Consider the following 19,433-nt stretch of genomic DNA (forward strand, 5'->3'; position numbering starts at 1 on the left):
ACACTTTTGTGTCACGGCTGTATGAAGGCAAAAGGGTTGTCTGGTAAGGGGGAGGTATTTTGTCTTACCTGATAATTGTGGCTTTGACTTGGGGCGGGTTCATGTGAACGTTCAGCTTGCCGCCTACCAGCAATCTTAACGAGGAGAAAGAAAAATTACACTGAAGAGACAGTCCAAACAGAGTCCACTGAGATAGACAGACAGAACAGGTGCCGACTACTGGGTTGCGGCGCGTGGCATTTTTTAAGATAAGGTTGAGATGCTATACATTCTTGCAGGGGTAGACAAAAAGGCCAAAGAGATCCTATGTCGAAGCAGGAGACTGCTGGCAATTAATCTATCTCTCTTGTGGAAACACGTTCATCGCACGCCTTCATACCTGATGGCGGCCGAGAATCTTGTCTCCTTCTTCAAGACCTGGGGCGGCTGCTTCTCAATGACGAAGGTGGAGCTGACCAGGGCCGACAGCAGGCCCGTGAAGTTGTTGCTGAGGTCCGGCACGTCCTGGGCCGGTGCGTTCATGGGCACCTGCTGCTTGAGCATCTCAATCCGCTGCAGCTGCTGCCGGTTCTGCCATGTGACCTCAGCCAGGGCTTCACACCTGTCGCAACAGAGAGCACACAAGAACAACAATCTCTAAATCGGCAGCAGTATATAGACTTGTACAATTCTCTGACTCGCGGTTCAAAACACTGACGGTGCTGCCTCAAGCGCTGATGCCGAGTCTCTATTTCCAAGTCCCTAAGATTACGAAAGGGTCTCGGAAGGCGGCACCTACCAGGACTGCAGGACATCCAGGGACCCCTCCGGTGAGCCTCCGATGCCGGCCAGCTGCTGCTGCCGCTTCCAGATCTTCAGCTCATCGCCCAGGACCTTGCTCTGCACGTTGCTGAGCATCATGAAGGTCTCCTGGTGCATTTTGGCCAGTTGCTGAGGCAAAAGGGAAAGGACAGGGCACGGGAGAAGATGGGATGAGGGAGCAAAATGAATATTAATAGTATAGAGTCAGAGAATTTTACGAATTTTTCATAGACTGACTTTCTACGCAACTTTATTCCTCGTCTACATTTGAAAACTATCTGACATCCTTTCGGGGTCAAATTTATTGAAAAGTGCACTTGTTTAAACATTGAAAACTGTTGAAGCTATTGAGGACAATTGCGGGCACTGTTAGTGGGATGTCAAAGAGAAAACACTGTTCATTTTGTATGATTACTGTTCAAAGTCAACTTTGCTCACTGAAAAAAAATTTCTGAGACAAGGTTGCTCACTGGCTTACAGCCACAGTCTAATAAACAACATGATTCGTCAAAGAAAAGAACTTTTTGGCTAGCAAGAGATAAAAAAATAATCAAGAATGTTTTGTTACACAAATCAGTGTACCATTGACATTTCTTCCCAGGATATTACAGTTTTGCTCATAAATATAGAATTACTCATTATCACAATAACCAAAGAGGCACCAACCAACTAAAAGTAACAAAACTACCTGACAATAAGATGAATTTAGACACAAAAGGACATTTTTGGAAGTTTATTTTTAACAAAGTGCAAAAAACACTTCACCCTGATATTTTTGGCCACAAATTTTCGCGCAACACAAAAAAATGTTTTCCCCATCCTCTTTTTCACGAAAGAGGAAACGTAACTTTTTTGTGCGTGGCCTTACCATTCTCAAACCCATGAGCTGTTGGGCTTCATTCTGGACCAGCGAGTTCAGTTCCAGCTTCTTCTGACTGAAGCGAGCAAACTCCGCCCTCCTGTTGGGGTCGTCCTGCTGGGGGTACTGCTGCTGAAGCGAAGCCAACGTATCTGCAAATGGGTCAAAGGTCGGGGGGCGGTAAACTTCAAACACATCAGCAGGCAAGGGACGTCGTGCCCAGCCCCGAGAGTTACCAACACACTTAGCAAAACCCAAAAAAGTGCTTTTCCGAGAAGCAGCCAGTCAGCCAGTAAACATAACATCAAAACTGTTCCTGTGAGATGTATTTCTAAGCTTACAATTTGAAAAGAGAACTATTATATATGTCTATATAGGCATTAACGCCAAGTACATCAGGCATATGGAAGCAACACATTTTCAGCAATGAAAAAAAAAACATCCCTGACAAACTCAAAAAAGAATTGACAAGGTGACAGCCTTTTTTTTTATTTCACAGCTGTGGAAGGGCCTTAATGGCACTTTTGAAGCACAACAGAGGCTTCCAAGCAGGAAGGTGGGATAGGTCCTGCCACACACCACTCTGCAGCAGGCTGTAACAAGAAATGAAAATTCCCACTGGCACGGGCCATAAATTTCAGGGCGAGAGCTTACTTTCCAACATACACCTCCTTTCCTGCAACTGGACGGCAAACAGTTCCTGCTTCTGTTGCATGTCACCAAGAAATTTCTCTTGGGCCTGATGGAGGCAAAAAAAAGAGAGAGAGAGAGAGAGAGAAAGAGAAAGAGAGAGAAAAGAACAAATCAAATTATCATTGACATTCAACGGTTGGTTAGTTCCTGGAATGGTGAATTGATGACAAAACAAGCCGCTGCTTTACGCAAAAGCATTTTCAATTTAAAAAAAAAACTTGCGGGGGTAGCATCTATTAAACCGTATCTGGAAAAAGCTGGTAGTGTTTGCGTGGGTTATTTTATAGGCTTTTTTTTTTCTCCTAAATTTGAGACCCGGCTGCTTGAATGGAAGGGAATTCTCGTGGCTCCGGGCCGTGTGAACAAGCTCACATATATTAGCGAGCTTCCATAGCTAGATACAGCTGTGAAGGCCTGCAAGTTTTTCTTTTTTAGGGGGGGGGGTGTTTTTTGGGGGGTTATTATTCACTTTCCGACTGATCATGTGACTGAGTTTTCTTTTGTTCTCTGGTTTTTACTCTGGATTCAATCAACAATGAAGAACTCAGAAGCAAGCAGTCCATCTTGTGGATTTTTTGGGGGTGAGGGTGGTCCTTCTGCTAATGCACCTTTACAAGTCACTTCATCAACCTCCACTTTTCAACTATGACCTTTCTTTGTGTTTTAAAGGCCGAAATTCCTTTCTTGAGATTTTTTTTCCAAATGTTGGGTTTGAGGAACTTTTCGCCATGCTCTGTCACCATCTGAAGAAAGGTCTTTCTTGTCACAAAGTTATTCTTTAATTAACTTCATAAAACAACGAAATGGAATAATCGATCAATATGCCCATCAATTAATTGAGTAAACTGAACTATACTTGCAAGCTGTGGTTACAGTAATATCTGACCGGGAGCCAGGAGTGGGCTTAGTGCTTCACATGTAACCTTACAATTTGGCCCGCTGCCCTGCGCAATGCGCACAAGAAGCCAGAAAATAACCTATGTGTAGTCACTTAAGGTTGTACATGGATTACAAGACACGGTCTCTTTCTTTCATACTCTGAAGGGATAAAAAGAAAACTTGTCAACCGGCAACACAATAGTCAAAGTAACGTGAAAAGAATTGTACAGCACCGCATATATCATCCCAGATTATGTCATTTCACACTGTTCCTAGCAGAGTACTGGATATTATAAATATTTTGGCAGTCATAAAGAGGGTGATTTATCACACGTTTCCCACCCCCCCAGCTCACAGAAGCATGTCCAATACTCTGTATGGTCAACATCTGTTGTTCACACTCTGTCAAAAAAATGTAACCCCTGACCTAAATATATTTCACAATTTCCTCTGCTTAAGTTTCACTGCAACATTACTCTCTTAAAGGTGCAGTCCCACATTTGCAGCCATCCTTAAGGTAACTGACTAAATTATGATCGAAAAGCATACTTGGTTTCAAGACACTTATGGGTCTGAGCACAAACGGACATTTTTTACCTTTTAAGTCCAGAGATTTTGACAGTTCAATACCCATGTAATAACATCGGCATTATGGGGACACCATATTTGCATAAACCATAGGGGCGTAATAATGACCAGAAGGGGTACACCAAACACATGAATGCAAGTTCACGAGACCAGACCCCCCTAAAAATTAAGCATCTATGAAATCCAGCTGCAACTTTAGCACTCTGTTAAAACTACAAGGCCAGGATGAATACCAATGAAGTTAATTGCTGATTTTCAGGTCCCTTCTAAATAATAATTTCAGCCATGTCCACAAATTTCCTGGTGGGGATGTGTAGTCCATGATGACCTAAAAATTATAATGTTCTCCAAATGTTAACTAGTTTGAACATAGGTTTTGTTTCCTGGAAACACCTGTCGCTATGCTTTAAAATTGGTAAGCAACAACACTTCTGTGATATGAAACAAAACCAACATCCTTTGGATGTCTAAATCTGAAACAAAGACAAATTTGGTGAAATGGCGTACATGCACGTGTATGTGACAGTGATGCTTTGGCGACCAATCCATAAATCAAGTCGGACAAACTCACCTGAGTTTTGTACTTCAGGTTCTGCAGTGTGCTTTCAATCTCATTGTGTGCATCAGACACGGGCATGACCTGCTCCAAGCTGTCCTGCAAGCCATTCTGAACAAAAAAAAAAACAGACATATTGGAAAATTATACGCGGCACTGGGGTTTTTTTTTTGGAAGTTGAGGTCAGTGAAAGGAAGTGACAGGCAAAACCTTCAAAAAAAATGCAAAGGAAACTCAGAACACTTGCTGGGCACAGGTCCAACATCAAGACACCGGCAAAAATCACGCTACTTGTAAGGCCATAATTTACGGTATGCATAACCGATGGTCGTGCAACTTTCTCAAGCCAAGCTTTTGCGGCCGCACAGCAATTTCTTTCCTCTCTGGAAGCCAACTGTAACATTTCCAGGCAGAAAATGTTTATACTCACTGTGTCCTGGTCCACCAGCCTCTGTTCCTTCTCAAGACAATGACGGACAACCCTTACAAACTTGAGCGAGTCATTGCCGTATGTCTCCTGCAGCAACCAAAACAGACTAGTGAGACGTAGAAAACCTACAAACTGTACATTAGTTTTATCTTGCCAGCCTGCTCAAAAAAAAAAACAAGACTGGAACTTCAGATTCTCGTTTCTCCTACTTTATCTCAGTCATAGCTTTGCTTACCAATGGTTGGCAGGCCATCAATGCAAAAGCAAACAAGTGATTCACAAAGTCTTAAACGAAACAGTGCACAACTCTTAAAACGACAACAAATACTATTTATAAGTGCTTAATGAAAATACCTCCCTTCTTCGAACTGAACGAATTTTGAGGCAAAAGCCCTTGCCAACTAAGGGTCAACATTCTCCACATTTTGACCCCTGCACCAAACGGTAGGCAATGCTTGTGACCAGGAAAGAGTCTAAGAATACATGGTAATCCTGTCGTGTCGTCCTTTACACCTTTTAGTCCATCATAAGCCATGTAGTCTTTAGCGACGTCACGGGGTTTTCCTATGGATTTTGACAAGCCTTCTTTTATCACTACTGACCGTGTTCCTCTTGTGGAAGGACTCGTGAGTGTGAATAGGAAAAGGACTTGCGTGGGACTCGACTACAACAAAGGTAAAGAGCCGAGTGCTGACACTCACATAGAGCTCGGTGGCAAAGTTGCTCAGCTTCATGCGGAGGAAGAACTTATCTTCTCCCGTCAGCGCCTCCGCCTTCTGGTTGATCTGCTGCACCAGCTGCTGTAGCAGGATGGTGGCGGCCGGCTCGCTGCTGGGGCTGTCCACGTCAATGTTCCCCCTGCAAGAGAAAAGTACAAGTCGAGTTGACGCCACAGTTCTTTCCTCGCCCTTTTGCCCGGGTTTGAATCCCGGCAACTGGATCAAAGTTTCCAGTCCCTACCAGAGTCTGTGGGGTTCATCCTCCTTCCCTCCCTCCCGAATGTTTGTATGGAGTTTCCTCCCAAATCTAAAACTATAAGTGATTTTTTTCATCACCTACTCCTTGATATGGGTCTCTCCTTCCTCTTCTACAGACAGAACCCTCTGGGGATAAGTTGAAAGACTTTTGAAGACGGCCCCAACCAAATAAGCAAAAATGCTGTTTTCCTTGTTATTTTGTAAATGAGGTATTGCTCATGGAAGCTGAACCCACCACTGCTGGGCCTCGATCCACGGTGCGCAGTAGTAGCGGACCTCAAGGGGGAACCGGTTCTGCTGGTACAGCAGCTGCATCTGCTGTATGGCTGGGCCCTGCAGCTGCTGGATCTTCATTATCAGCGACATGGCGGCTGGTGGCGCTCACCGCTGCAGTGCTTGTCCTTGTCAACCAACTCCTTCCGCAGTGCCTTGAAGCTATGGCACTGCCACTTGGAGGTGTGACTGGCAGGAGCTGCAAAATGGAAGATGGGTGGTAGCACTGTGAAACGACCGATGAGATAGGATAAATTTCAGGAGACACTGTGGGTCACTTTGACTGTTTACCACTTCGCCAATAACCACCTCGCCCATTTACCAGTCCACCTGAAAGCCATTTGCTCGTCAGTCTTGATCATGGCACTGGGCTTGTCTTATTGTCAATAGAAAACCCTTTAAACAGAAAAAAAAATTGGTTGGTGGCCACTGGCTCCTAATGGGGAAAAATCTAGGCGCCGGCACTTTTACGAAAATTTAGTAATCACGTGCGCTGAATATTCATGAACATACGTACACACATGTAGTATAAATATGTCATCCAAGCCCAGCCCGGCAAACATACACCACAAAACAAGCACATGTACATGTATCTATCAGGGTTCTCGTGGTCGCCAAGGGGTTCAGCCATGAACATTATGATGTCCATAGTTTCAGCGTTTTGCAAGACACCCTGCTGCACGAATAACACTCTAAATCACAGCAATTCTGGTATGAGCTCTGTATCAGGCTTCATTTTAGGTTGCAGCAAAAAAAAAAAGCCCATGCCGTGATTTATAAATGGCCCTGGTGTCCTTACACAGTGCATCAACAACGTATGTTTAGATCGGGAACCAACCAACATGTGCATGGGATTGCGACACATGTACATGTACAGCGCACACATTAAGTGTCAAATTCACATAGCGACTTGCAATTTCTTTTCTACCTTTCTGGAACGAATTTTGAGAATATAATAATCATTGCTTTTTTGATGTTTTTAAAAGCATACTCAAAATTGTTCAAGTACATTTTGTGTGTAGTTTTTGAGCTATCTTAAGTCGCAGATGGCGGCCGTGAAATCTGCTCGCATTTGCAACTGATTTAGATGCTATTTAAAGCATTGTCGATAGAGCTGACCTGCTGATGATAAAATTCCTTCAACAGTGCCTCTAAGCTGCACAAACAGGTATCACCGTTACAAGCCATGCTGTGTGCATGGCTTGTGAAATCTGGTGGCATTTGCAACTGATTTAGACGCTATTTAAAGCATTGTCGACAGAGCTGACCTGCTGATGATAAAAATCCTTCAACAGTGCCTCTAAGCTGCACAAATAGGTATCACCGTTACAAGCCGCGCTGTGTGCATGGCTCGTGTTGTGTGCCTACACAAACATGTTCACAGGTACATGTATGTACATACTTAGCGCGTCACACATGCATGCATGTGCAACACATGCGTTAACAAGACCAGATGGTAACCCAACACTTTCATGGTTTTGAACAAGCCAGCGAAACCCATTGGGGTAATGATAATCCCAATCATTGTGAAAACCACATTCCATTGGTCAGTGGGTGACACAAGTTGTGTTTAACCATCAGTCAGGGAATGCTACCGTGGCGGCCCTTGCTGTGAGTGAAAGTCTTTGATTTCCCAGAGTGCATTGCTGTACTGAGTGCTCCAAGAACTTCTTCAGGCAAATGTCGTCAATCATGTGATCCCATTACATTTCAACTGAATGAAATACAGATAAACACGAATTAATGTTAAGAAAATGACTAACATTTGCTGTCATGTAGTTGCAGACCTACATGTACATACATGTGGTTACACAATGTGGACCCATGTACAATGCAGTTTACTTGTATATCCCTCTCCTAGTATGTAGAAGCTGGTGATTATCTGCTAAATGAATTATTCATATCTCCATTTATGTAATTGGCTTATGGAAAGCTGTTAATATTCGTTCATATCCATAAATCCTGAACCCCCCAAAACAGAAGAAAAAACAAAGAAAGGCATTTCACCAAGATGCTGCAAACTCGACAAGCTGCTCTTTCGACTGGACAGACCACACATACAGTTCACACACATCTGTGAAGCATAATTATGCACAGTGACTCAGTGCAGAGCTGTGTACGGAGAAAGTTGCAACAAGAGTGCCACCACTGTTGGAAACAAACTGGCAGGTGTGCATGTACGTGTATGTATCAATGCACACGGACAGTTGGTGTGCAGTAGCCATGCACTCTGCTGTTGACATAAAGAGCAGCCATTTTGTTTCCAAAATCTGAAGCTAGCGCTTGTCTCTCTAAATACAACTCTGGTTCGACGTGCAAAAGTTGCTCCACGGTTTAGGATAGTACTGTACAGGGAACAGGCCTTGTATGCCATGGCACTATACCAGGGGTTGACATTAAGCTTTTTGGCCCAGAAGCTAAAAACAGCTCCTGGCCTTTCAAATTTCAGGGGTTTTTGGGCGCTGAACCTGGGGGCTATTTTAGGTCACTTGCTCCACTTGAAGCCTGGCCTGGGACTTCACCCCTTGCTGCTGGGGAACCCCCTTTTTGAGCACCATGGGTTTATACGCAGAGCCGAGCTGCCCGAAATTGGACAAAAGAGCTGGTCTCAAAAAATTTGCGACCTTTGTATATCCCATAGTTAATAATTCGGATTTGATACACTTTATGATGTTCCTGACCTTGTACAGGGATTCTCCTGACAACTTATATATCGATCTTAAAGCCATATCTCCCTGTGGAAACTTACTTGAGTACGAATTACGTGAGAGGGAAGTCATCAGCATTACACGAACATATGCAAAAGAAACACGAGGGGCAGTCTCAGGAAATTAAGGTAAAAATATTGAACAGGTGCCCCAACGATGTGATGCTCAGGCAGGTGATGGAAATCGATGTATATTGAAGAACTTAAACCCGAAATAAACAGAAAGGAATGGACAGACAATCATAGAGAGATGAAGGATGCAAAATGGAAGACCCCGGTTTCCATGGGATTGGAAGCACATCGACGCATGCCCGGGGGTCCCGCGCATCGCTGCTCACCGAGGGAAACACAATGCGCGTCGGATTGTTCTTCACCGACACATTCAAACATTCAAACCTGATGAAGGGGTGGGAGACGCCCAAAAATTTGTACTTAAGTTCCCACAGGGAGATATGGCTTTAAGAGAGATAGATTAATAAGTTGTTAATTTGGATTTGGTTTGTTTATTTCTATGCTTTGCTTTACTTTTTCGTACATTATTTTGTCATTTGGCAATCAATGTTATACAAATTTAATCCAAATTCGTCACGTGATTCATCCAGGTATTCCTACAGGTACAGTATATCTGAAGGCAGGGCCCATGACAGAGGAGTACGCAATCGAGGGGCCCTGTTTATGTGTCTAGCCCAAACCTACTTACAGAACTGCAAGTCACCACTCCGAGTGACTTATAACCCTGCAACATTTTATGGGTTCGTAACCCTATGAGTTTTTGTTTGCATCCCAGTTATGTGAAATCAGGGTACAGTTACATTTCAAAGAAATTCAACTTTCGCTATCAAATCTCATCTTTCCTGAAACGCCTTCAAAACTGATGCATATCTCTTTAAATCTGATGACTTATGGCTTTAAGACCATGGGACTGACTAAATCTTAAAAAATAATCTGAGCTTTTTACTCACTGCCCTCTCATTCTGAAGAAAACAAAAACGGTCTCCTAAGATCATCACTGCTGTTAAACTTCTGTTAATCATTATTTGTGGTGATGTCCAGATACAACCTGGCCCCAAGGGGACTAAAACTGTGGTTACCACACCCATTTTCCCGTGTACCGTGTGTCGTAAAGAAGTAGGGGATGAAGACAAAGTTCTTGAGTGTGATAAATGTCAGAATTGAACACCTATTGAATGTTGTGATGTCTCTAGCGATGAGTATCATACTAAGTGTGAATCATACTTATCAAAATGAGTCGTCATTTACTAGGTTTTATCCTCTGCGATTTTCTCAACTTCAGTGGCTCAATCATCAATTTGAACCTATGTGGAGATAATTTCTACACACCATTGGGGGAAGTTGATCTTGCTTTTAGTAGTGATTGTGGAGTTAGATTTCCTTACAAATTACATGGGCGTGATTTGGATCAAGCAAGAAAGTATTCTACATGTGACACCCAAGTGCCAAAATCCACGCGCACCTGCAGCAAAAGAACAAAGTCTCACTACAAAAAAAAAAAAAGAGAAGAGCAAAGATCAAGTTCTACGACTGCTTAGTCTTAATGTGAGAAGTTTATGTGCTAAGGTTCTTCAATTTCATACTCTGATTGAGGAACATAAGCCAGTTTCTTTAACTTCAATATCATGCAAGCTTCTTCAACATATAATTCATTTGCATATTATTAGTAGACACGTGGAAGGGCATGACATTTTGACTACTAAACATGGTTTCAAAAAGCACCACTCTTGTGTTACCCAACTAGTTTTGATAACCACCGACTGGGCTGAGCCAGTAAATGTTGGTAAACAAGTGGACATAGCCATATTTGACTTCTCCAAAGCGTTTGATACTGTCCGCGATGAGCATCTGAAAGCTAAGCTCCATATGTGTGGAATACGTGGAAAGCTACTGAAGTAGATTGCCAACTTTCTGGAGATGCGTAAATAAAGAGTGGTGTTCAATGGATCTAGTTCTGACTGGGATTCTGTGGACTCCGGTGTGCCTCAAGGCACAGTCCTCGGCCCTCTTTTATTTTTGCTTATATCAAAGATATCACAGATAATCTTCAGTCAGAAATTTGTCTTTTTGCTGACAATTGCATTTTTATACAGAAATATCCACATTCCACAACCAGGCTGACTGCATCATACTTCAGGGAGATACTGATAAACTCCATGAATGGCCAATGCAATTTCATGTAAAGAAATGCTACATCGTGCACATGGGAGACAAAAGGAAGAAGATCTGGGATCTGGGATTACCATTATGATTATATGGTAAAGAAGGCGAACCAGGTCCTAGGTATGTTGCACAGAAATTAAATCAGTGCTCCAAAATGGAGAAAACGACTGCTTATTAGCACTCGTTCGTCCACACCTGGAGTACGCTTCAGTAGTATGTCATCCCTTTGAGGCTAAATACATCAATAAGCTCAAGATGGTTCAACAACGTGCAGCACACTTTATTAACAACAACTTTAGTAGAGAGGCTAATGTGACCAATATGATCACCTTGGGTGGGATACACTTAAACAGCATTGTGAAGCTGCTAGATTGATCATGATGAAACAAATATTTATGAGTACGTCTGCTATTCCGAAGTCTATTGTCAAGCATGCTTCTATACAAGACTACGTAGAACAGCCACTGGAAATAGTTCTCAATTTGATTTTGCCGCATAGCAGAACTGAAGTGCACAGAAATTCCTTTGTGTGCAAAACTTGTAGAGATTGGAGCAGGCTTCCTGATACAATAGTCTCACTGTCTCCACGATTTCAATCAGCTCTTTTGGGGATCAGGTTCTCGAGTTTATCAGATCCAGGGACAGGATCTTCTTCTTCTTAAGTATTCTCCCGTGGTTATACATGGATTCAGTGAATCTGTTGCTATGTACCGAGAAAAAGAAGTTGTCCCACCAATCAAGTTGTCTCAACAGTCAAGTTGTCCCAAGTCAAGTCAGTAAACCGTCTCCAACATCAAGTTCATCAACTAGCCTGCATCCGTGCCTAGTTCCTGGACTAGCAAGACTAGTCCAGCAAGGTAGCATGTCCAGACACTCAGACACTCCATAGATCTTACTGCACTCCACCTTTTTGATAGTCCCCCACGCTATGGCATTTTAAAAGCTGCCCAGTCATCCTACCAGATAAAACATCTGTTTGCGCTTGCTTAATATTAGCTAACCTATAAGGAACTACCATTGTCAAGTGTATTTTTTAGCATATAACCTATATTATTGGCAAAAAATGAGGTTTTTCTACCATCCTCACCTCTTATCCCTTGATGATCCGCACACATCTGCATTCTCTTGTAGCCGTACGTTACCTGACAAAAACAGGTGCAGCGTATTCACGCAATGACTGCTTATGTTGCTTTGGATACCAGTCGCTATCGTTCCGACTACTCTCGTTACGATTACGTATAGAGACGTCTGGGAAATCTGTGGTCAGGGAACCACACTGATCACATATCAGCTCAACCATTTTAGAAGCGGGGGGGGTGCGGCAATGTCAGGGCGTGCTATACATGCTGCGTTGTCAAGCTAGCTGTTTACGCATGTTTAAAATGTTGAGAAATGTGTATTTAAGGAGTGATAATATTTTGCCAAGATTTGGTAGTGAAGCTGTAAGACTGATAAACTATCTGTTTTTCCATGTAATTGTGGGATTTATTTATTGCAAAATGGTCAAGCCGATATATGTGATTAGTGTGGTTCCCTGACCACAGATTTCCCAAACGTCTCTATACATAATCTTGATGAGAGTAGTCAGAATTATTGGGACTGGTATCCAGGGCACCTTCATTACGTGAATACGCTGAGCCCGTTTTAGTCACGTGTCGTACGGCGACAAGAGAACGGTCTTACTAATTACCGTCAACACACGATAGTAATGTCAGCATAGCGTCAAACAGAAACAACATCATAGATATCATTTAACACAGTTATTGTCAAAATACAAAAAGGAACAATAATTTAATCTTAAGAAATATAAAAATACGGTAACTTTAAAGAAAAAGACGTTTCTTTATCATATAATATCACCACCCCTCTAGCATAAAGGTATGGTCCCAGTTGCCCCTGAGGCAACATGCCTGCTTATTTCTGAACTGGTTCAAAGGAGGCATTTGGTCAAATTAAAACGGCAATTTTCCTGAGTCCAACCTGTTGGGGTTTAGCCAAAATATCCTTTCTGCAAACACTTTACAGTCGAGTACCGCTTCTTTTGTTTTGGAGGTGTTGACGCTGTGTTGACGGTGTGTTGACAGTCCATTGTGAGCTGACAGTATATTGACGGTAAATAGTCGGCTATGACCGCAAGAGAATGCAGATGTGTGCCGATTGTCAAGGGATAAGAGATGAGGATGGTAGGAAAAAAAATCATATTTTGACAAAATATAGGATGACGTTACGAAATACACTCAATAATGGTAGTTCCATATAGGTTCGTAATTGGGTCTTTAGGGGAAGATTTGCTTAAGCAAGCGCCAAACGGATGTTTTATCTAGTAGGATGACTGAGCAGCTTTCAAAATGCCAAAGCGTGCGGAACCATCAAAAAGGTGGAGTTCAGGATGTATGCTTAGCCTTAAATACAATTTTTATGGCTGACTGACATGACTGAAATGCTGCCCACGAACATGACCAAACAAAATCCTTCTTTGCAAAGATTTGTCCGATTGTGTTCACGTACACACGTACACTAGCTTGTCTCAAGTCTACGGGTAGTTGGATATGGCCCATCTCTATGGCATGACCACAGAATGGAACATGGGGACATGGGAGCAGGTTATTGCTGGCCTAGGCTTCGGATGTTCATAAGGCAAGTGTTCTTCAAGTGCTTGCTCTATGGATGTTGCACCATTTTTCGCAGCTCACACTGCCACGATCCATTTGATATGACGCTCCAGTTCAACCCTAACAACGAACAATTTCACCATGGATGGCAATCAAAAGATACTCACCTACTCCTTGGTAGTTGGTGTTTCTTGCTGAGATTGAATGGAACCGATGAATGAGTCAGAATTCGTAAGAATGAAGATTGTTGTTGCCATTCGAGTTGGCTGTTTCTCAGAAATTCATGTAGCAGGAGTCACTGCCATATCGAAACTAGACTTCCGCCTGTGACGCCACCACTAATAAGTGTGTTCCGAGAATTTCTATTGGCCAAAAATTGTAACTGGTTTTTATGCGCTAAAAATCATCCAATCGCCGTGAGTTTTAAATGGAGGAATGCAACGGTCTGGTGTACCTGACCTTTTGAACAATGGTTTTAAGCGAACCAGACTACAAGTTCTAACGTACCTGGAAATCATGTTTTATTCATTACGTTCTCCAGGAATAAGTTTCATTCACAAAAAATAGGTTATTTTTAGAGAAACTGATCTCTACGAGTGGCGTAAATTTGTCCCGGAAATGGGGGGGGGGGGGGGGACGGGAGATAAGGAAATATGGGGGATGACGTGAAACTTTCAAACGGAGGGGGGACGATATGACACTATATAGATGTCGATGTTCACAATAATTAATAATGTAATATTATCTGTGATACGTATTCAGAATGTTGTATTTATGACTTTTTAATTTGTTTTTCCTTATTTGCGTGATATTGAATGCATTTTAGTCGTTGAAAATCAGAAATATTCTTCAAAATCCACTTTCATTTTGTGCTCACCACAGAAAGTGGGGGCAGTGGTCATTTCAGAAGCCCTCCCCTTCCACACCCCCCTCCTCAAGTGGGTAGGAGCATAGACACCATATCATCCCCACATGGGTTTACGCCTGTGGTTTCTACGCAGATCACGATTTAACATCTCATGCAACGACCACATCTGAACTAGACTTTCTGATTCCAAGTACCCATATGCATTGTCACCGATTTTAAGTACAACTTGAACTGCGAAGTTGGCCCACTATTAATTATTTTACAGCCCGAGAAACAAAGTAATCCTCGCAGGTCGAGAAGTTTTCCAACTTCCTTCCCCACATTTCTGCCCTGCAAAGTTTCATACTTTTTTCGTCCAAATTCTTAAACATTCAACTTCACATCCGTCTCCAAAATTCGTGATCTTTTATAACCCACAGTTAATTTTGAATTTGGTTGGCTCATTTTGTGCTTTAGTTTACTTTTTCGTCCATTATTTTGTGATTTTGCAACGTTATACAAATATCATTTAAATTCGTCACGCACTTCATTGTGTACTATCTTCAGCATTTTACGTGTTCTGCTGTTTATCTCTTTATTACTGTTTGTCTGTAAAACGTGTTCCCTGTTTACCCGCCGTACTTTTATATTAGAATCTTGTCCATATCTAGTATTTGTCAGTCCATTTTAGTTCTCCGACAATTTTATTCATCACACAATGCAATTAATTTGATCTGTACATTCTTGAAATCGGCCCAGCAAAGACGAGCTAATATTTATTATTTTTATTTGTTCATCCAGCAGCACAATTAGCGCCAATTATAACATGATACACAAATTCTACTGAAATCTGACGAAATCGACAGGACGTATGTTGAAAAAGATGGACCATCGATCGTTTGGGATGGTCAGTCTTTTAAAAAAAGACAAATTTGACGTTTGTACCGATTATGAATTTGAAAAAAAAATGAATAAATAATTTGATGCTCGGGAAAACCTATTTTGCAAACATGATCCATCGGTGATATACTAATTTCGGTTGATGGCATTGAATCAGGGGAGGGTAAGATACAAAAAAAATGTTCACCCTGCCGTTACTACACTTATGGGAGTTGTTTTATTATTTTGATATATTAGTTAACAGAATTAAGTAATTATAATTGTGTTTATAATTTTTTTCTTTTGTAGTGTATCTGCTTGCTCAGAACCGTGCATCTGTTTGTGTTATTAGCCGTCCCAGGTTACCCTTTTCGTCTTTTGTTCTAGTGGAGAGGCCTCAAATCATCAAGCTGTGATTATAATTAGAATAGAAAGGTTTTAGTGTTTCATTTTACTACTTTATATACAATGCAGGGGGCATACAGTGCGTATGCATGAGGGCTTTTCATCTCGGTGCGATCATAAACAAGTCTCTTTGTTTTCTTTCCATAGAAAATTAACAGAGCGAAAAAGCAACTCTGATGCGTAGACAGTTCCTGTTTTTTTTTTCTTCTTTCTCTCTACTCATGAATCGAAAGAACACAGTGCGAGGTGTCTCTGTTGATGGCCCCACTAGACTGACGTCAATCGATCACGTTTAAAGTCATGGGGGAAATCAATTCATCCTTAATTTTTTTTTTTCGAAACTTAAACGGGTTGCTATTTGGGGATTTCTCTGTGTTCTTTTATTTTCCATAATTGTTTATTTGTGTTCTGTATAATTTTCTTAGAGGGATGGGAATACATTTGGGCCTTCGACACGTTTCGGAGTGAAGGTAAACTAAATACAGCCCCCCTCCCCCAGAAAAAAAAATCGTCTTAATCTCGTTATATTTCCCTATATAAATGCGTTTTAGAGGGTATGGCATGACCCCGTTACCCTCCATCTACGCTGCCAGTGACCCACAAAGTGTATCGAATACTACGACCAAGTGAAAGTGACTCTCTTTCTTACATTGTGATGAGGGCTATTGCGCATTTTTAGGCAAATCATGTAGGCTGTAAGGTTTATTTTCAAAGCATCAAGTTTAAACCGAAAACTAAATGCTTCACTCATAAGTCTGAACTATTCAAATGGACTCACCATAGTATACTCGGTGGCTCCCGACTCCACCCCTCACACACCCTGCCCGTGCAGCGGTAAAAGTTTCGAAGGTGACATGTCCCGGCATTGTGTGTGGGCCTTGTGCGTGCATGCTGCACGTACATGTACAGTACATGTACATGTACATGTATGTTGTGCTTTCGTTCCGGCCCTGTACGCGCACGGACCGGACCAGCAGAAGGGGGGGGGGGCACGGGCGCTGACTGCATGCAGCATGTTCCGTGAAACATTTCCCCGAATAGCAGGTCTTCCTCGTAAAGGGCAGCATGTACATGATTCTAAAAATGCGAGGCTTTGATGGGAAAAAGTGGCAAACCCAAAAACCAAAAATAAAACATTATTCCCATATGCAGCATTTGTTCAATTTATTATGCGTTGGAATAACGTATTTCCTCCGAACTGGAATCAACCACATTTTGACCATTTCCCGTAAAATAATTACCCACTGATACCTCTGGAATAGAATCAAACTGTACACCTTGAACTGTCTTTCAAACGAAACTAATTCGTTCCAATTACCACTGTCCGACAAAACAAATATTAATATAATACTAACAAATACATGTATATTTGCATTTTGGCCTTATAATGAAATCTTGTTTTCTTTAAATACACAACGACAGTGTCATTCTAGTTTCTTTAAAGCCAACTTTCTCCTTGGTTGAATAGTTTCTAACTATTGACAGGGGGCGTCCTTCCCGTCACGGAGGTTAGACGATGACCGTTTCTCCTCCGGGCCCTACTTGCCGGGCTCGTGCTGCGTAGGTTGCAACGTCGACATTGGAAACAGTCAAGGCGTGGTACCCCCGCTTTCGTCTGAGTGGTCTGGGAGAAGGGGAGGGTATAAATAACATTTTGTGGATAGTGTCAACTTGTCTACCCCCCCCCCCTTTCCGTCGACAAATTCGGTATGTATGTAAAGTTGTCTGTGAAATAAACATTTTGTTGCCGTTCTGTGATTATTATTGAAGGGGCGTGGCGGTGCGGGTTGCAATTCCTTCCCCTCTTGTGCAGCTGTTAGATCAATAGATAGATGTACAGTATTAACCGCTGCCGCAACTGCTGCCCTTTTGTTTTGGCTTGTTTTTTGAGGGAATGTAAATTTTGGATCCCTGATCATATGATAAAAGGGGGAGCTACATTTTAACTTTAAATTCACCTTGGTAGATGACTGTGACTTCTTGCTCGGAAACTGTAGGGTTCATGTTGTCAAAGAAAGGGTAGGGTTTTGAGTTTGAGGGAAATTATGAGGGGAATATAATTATGTAGGGTTAATATTTGCAGGAGGACTTACATCCTTGGTGGACAGTGCCAGTACAGACGCCTGCTGGGACATGAATCTCCCGGGATTGTTGGCGTGGCCTGTGAGTGGGTGTGGTCCGGACTGCTTGTAGGAGTTGCAGTTTCATTGCGTTCTTCCTCCAGCCGGTTGTAGGGTTGTCTACCAGCCATCAAACCTCTTCACGAATAAACATGAATAAATCAATTCCAAAAAATGCAGTCCTGACAATCAGCCATATTCTGTCGATTTACACCTTGCATGTGTCAGATTTTTGTTCAGAGCCTGGTTTCGCATGGCTGCCATCTTGCAGGCCACTGTTTGGGTTCAGGAGGGTATGCACAAAGGAGGTTTCCCTGTGGAACAAGGTGGCTGTGCCAACACCATATAGAAGATTTAATGGGCCTATTTATGAATTAAGGGAGATAAAAGGAGTGAAAAATTGCTTACCTTTCTCGAAGGGACAAAAATGTTTACTAATTGAGAGGCGGATTTTATTCCGTAGATATTCGATAGGCCTCCATGTGTCGACATAGGCTGTATATGTACTTTTTTAATGGACATGGCTATGAATATGAATAGATGCGCAGACGCGGGCGTCAGAAATACAGACGGAATACTCGATAGAACCACCGATCTCCGCCATAAAGACTTTACAATAGATATCGGTGGGTAGGCTTATGACAGGTGAAGTTAATCTGCCGAAGCAAGCTGGCTGTATGGTCTTAATCACAGACATAATGAGCAAAGTTGTGGAGCTATCTCGAATAACTCCGGCTTGCCGGTGTTAGCCTGCTGTAAAGAATGTATAAACTATAATAATATCATTATCCCTGCACATGGGGCTCACACATTATCTGAACATTCCAATTCCATTCCTTGGCTCCCCTGGGGAATATAGCCCGGTGCTGCTATTTCGGCAAAAACCGTGTCTGCCCTCACAGGTACCCCATTTACTCCTGGGTGGAGAGAGGCACACAGGGATAATGACTTGCCCATGATCGCAACATGCTGCCAACCAGCTGGATTCGAACCCCTGACCCTATGATCAGCAGCTTCAAACTCTAATCACTAGGCCACATGCCTCCCACACGGCATGATCATTATCGCTGCATTTAATTTAAAACTAAAGTTTACAAGGCCGGTTTCATCCGTATACAACTCGGAAGCAACTGAATACAACGCGAGCTCAAGGAACTCTGGGGCAGCTATGCTGAACCTTTCTTTGGAAACAAGTCTGTCACTTCCTTCGTTGAAACTGCAGCGTAGTCCTGGCAAAGCACGGCGCTTGTTTGGTTTTCTACGATTTGATATGAACACGATGCACCTAATCAAAAATGATAATGTGAACTCCAAAACCACTAAATCTTCACCAGAAGTCGTCACAACGGGACAAAATCTCGTCGCTGGCAAGCACAACGGTCTCACTGTGCGTCGCGGTCATGTTGGGGTTACAGGAAAAATGTGACAGTACAGATGCATAGCCAGCTATGGTTTTGTTGCAGGCCGTTCCAAAAAAAAAACAACAACAACAACAAAAATAATAATAAAATAAAAAACCAAAAAAAACTCCCTGGGGAGATTCCAGTGAAATTTCAATCTTTCGACTGATTCATTTCAGTTGAATTCGTCTTGACCCTGTTTATAACCGGAGGAAGTGAATTTTCACTCTCT

At 42.4% G+C, this 19,433-nt stretch overlaps 1 protein-coding gene and 1 long non-coding RNA gene across 5 annotated transcripts in view; both read right to left on the reverse strand.

Moving 5' to 3' along the window:
* LOC110977108 (signal transducer and activator of transcription 5A-like) overlaps window positions 1–13,878 on the reverse strand; it is a 33,124-nt gene extending 19,246 nt beyond the window's left edge. For all 4 annotated transcript variants that reach the window (XM_022230966.2, XM_022230950.2, XM_022230941.2 and 1 more), the window contains exons 1-10: window positions 13,718–13,878; window positions 6,019–6,255; window positions 5,508–5,664; window positions 4,807–4,893; window positions 4,392–4,487; window positions 2,315–2,399; window positions 1,670–1,812; window positions 779–930; window positions 380–601; window positions 69–134 (exon numbers count right to left, since the gene is read on the reverse strand). In XM_022230966.2, coding sequence (XP_022086658.1) covers window positions 69–134; window positions 380–601; window positions 779–930; window positions 1,670–1,812; window positions 2,315–2,399; window positions 4,392–4,487; window positions 4,807–4,893; window positions 5,508–5,664; window positions 6,019–6,149 — 1,139 coding nt within the window. In that variant the 5' untranslated portion in view covers window positions 6,150–6,255; window positions 13,718–13,878. The remainder of the gene's footprint in view (window positions 1–68; window positions 135–379; window positions 602–778; window positions 931–1,669; window positions 1,813–2,314; window positions 2,400–4,391; window positions 4,488–4,806; window positions 4,894–5,507; window positions 5,665–6,018; window positions 6,256–13,717) is intronic.
* Window positions 13,879–16,828: 2,950 nt separating this feature from the next.
* On the reverse strand, window positions 16,829–18,319 carry LOC147798458 (uncharacterized). Its single transcript, XR_015426250.1, has 3 exons — window positions 18,210–18,319; window positions 17,775–17,939; window positions 16,829–17,305 (listed from the first exon to the last, which is right to left on the reverse strand). It is a non-coding gene; the product is annotated as an uncharacterized LOC147798458 (long non-coding RNA).
* Window positions 18,320–19,433: the final 1,114 nt, after the last annotated feature.

Source organism: Acanthaster planci, linkage group LG08 (assembly GCF_054643075.1).
Source record: "Acanthaster planci isolate LZ-2023a linkage group LG08, COTS_SCS, whole genome shotgun sequence".
Lineage (NCBI taxonomy): Eukaryota > Metazoa > Echinodermata > Asteroidea > Valvatida > Acanthasteridae > Acanthaster > Acanthaster planci.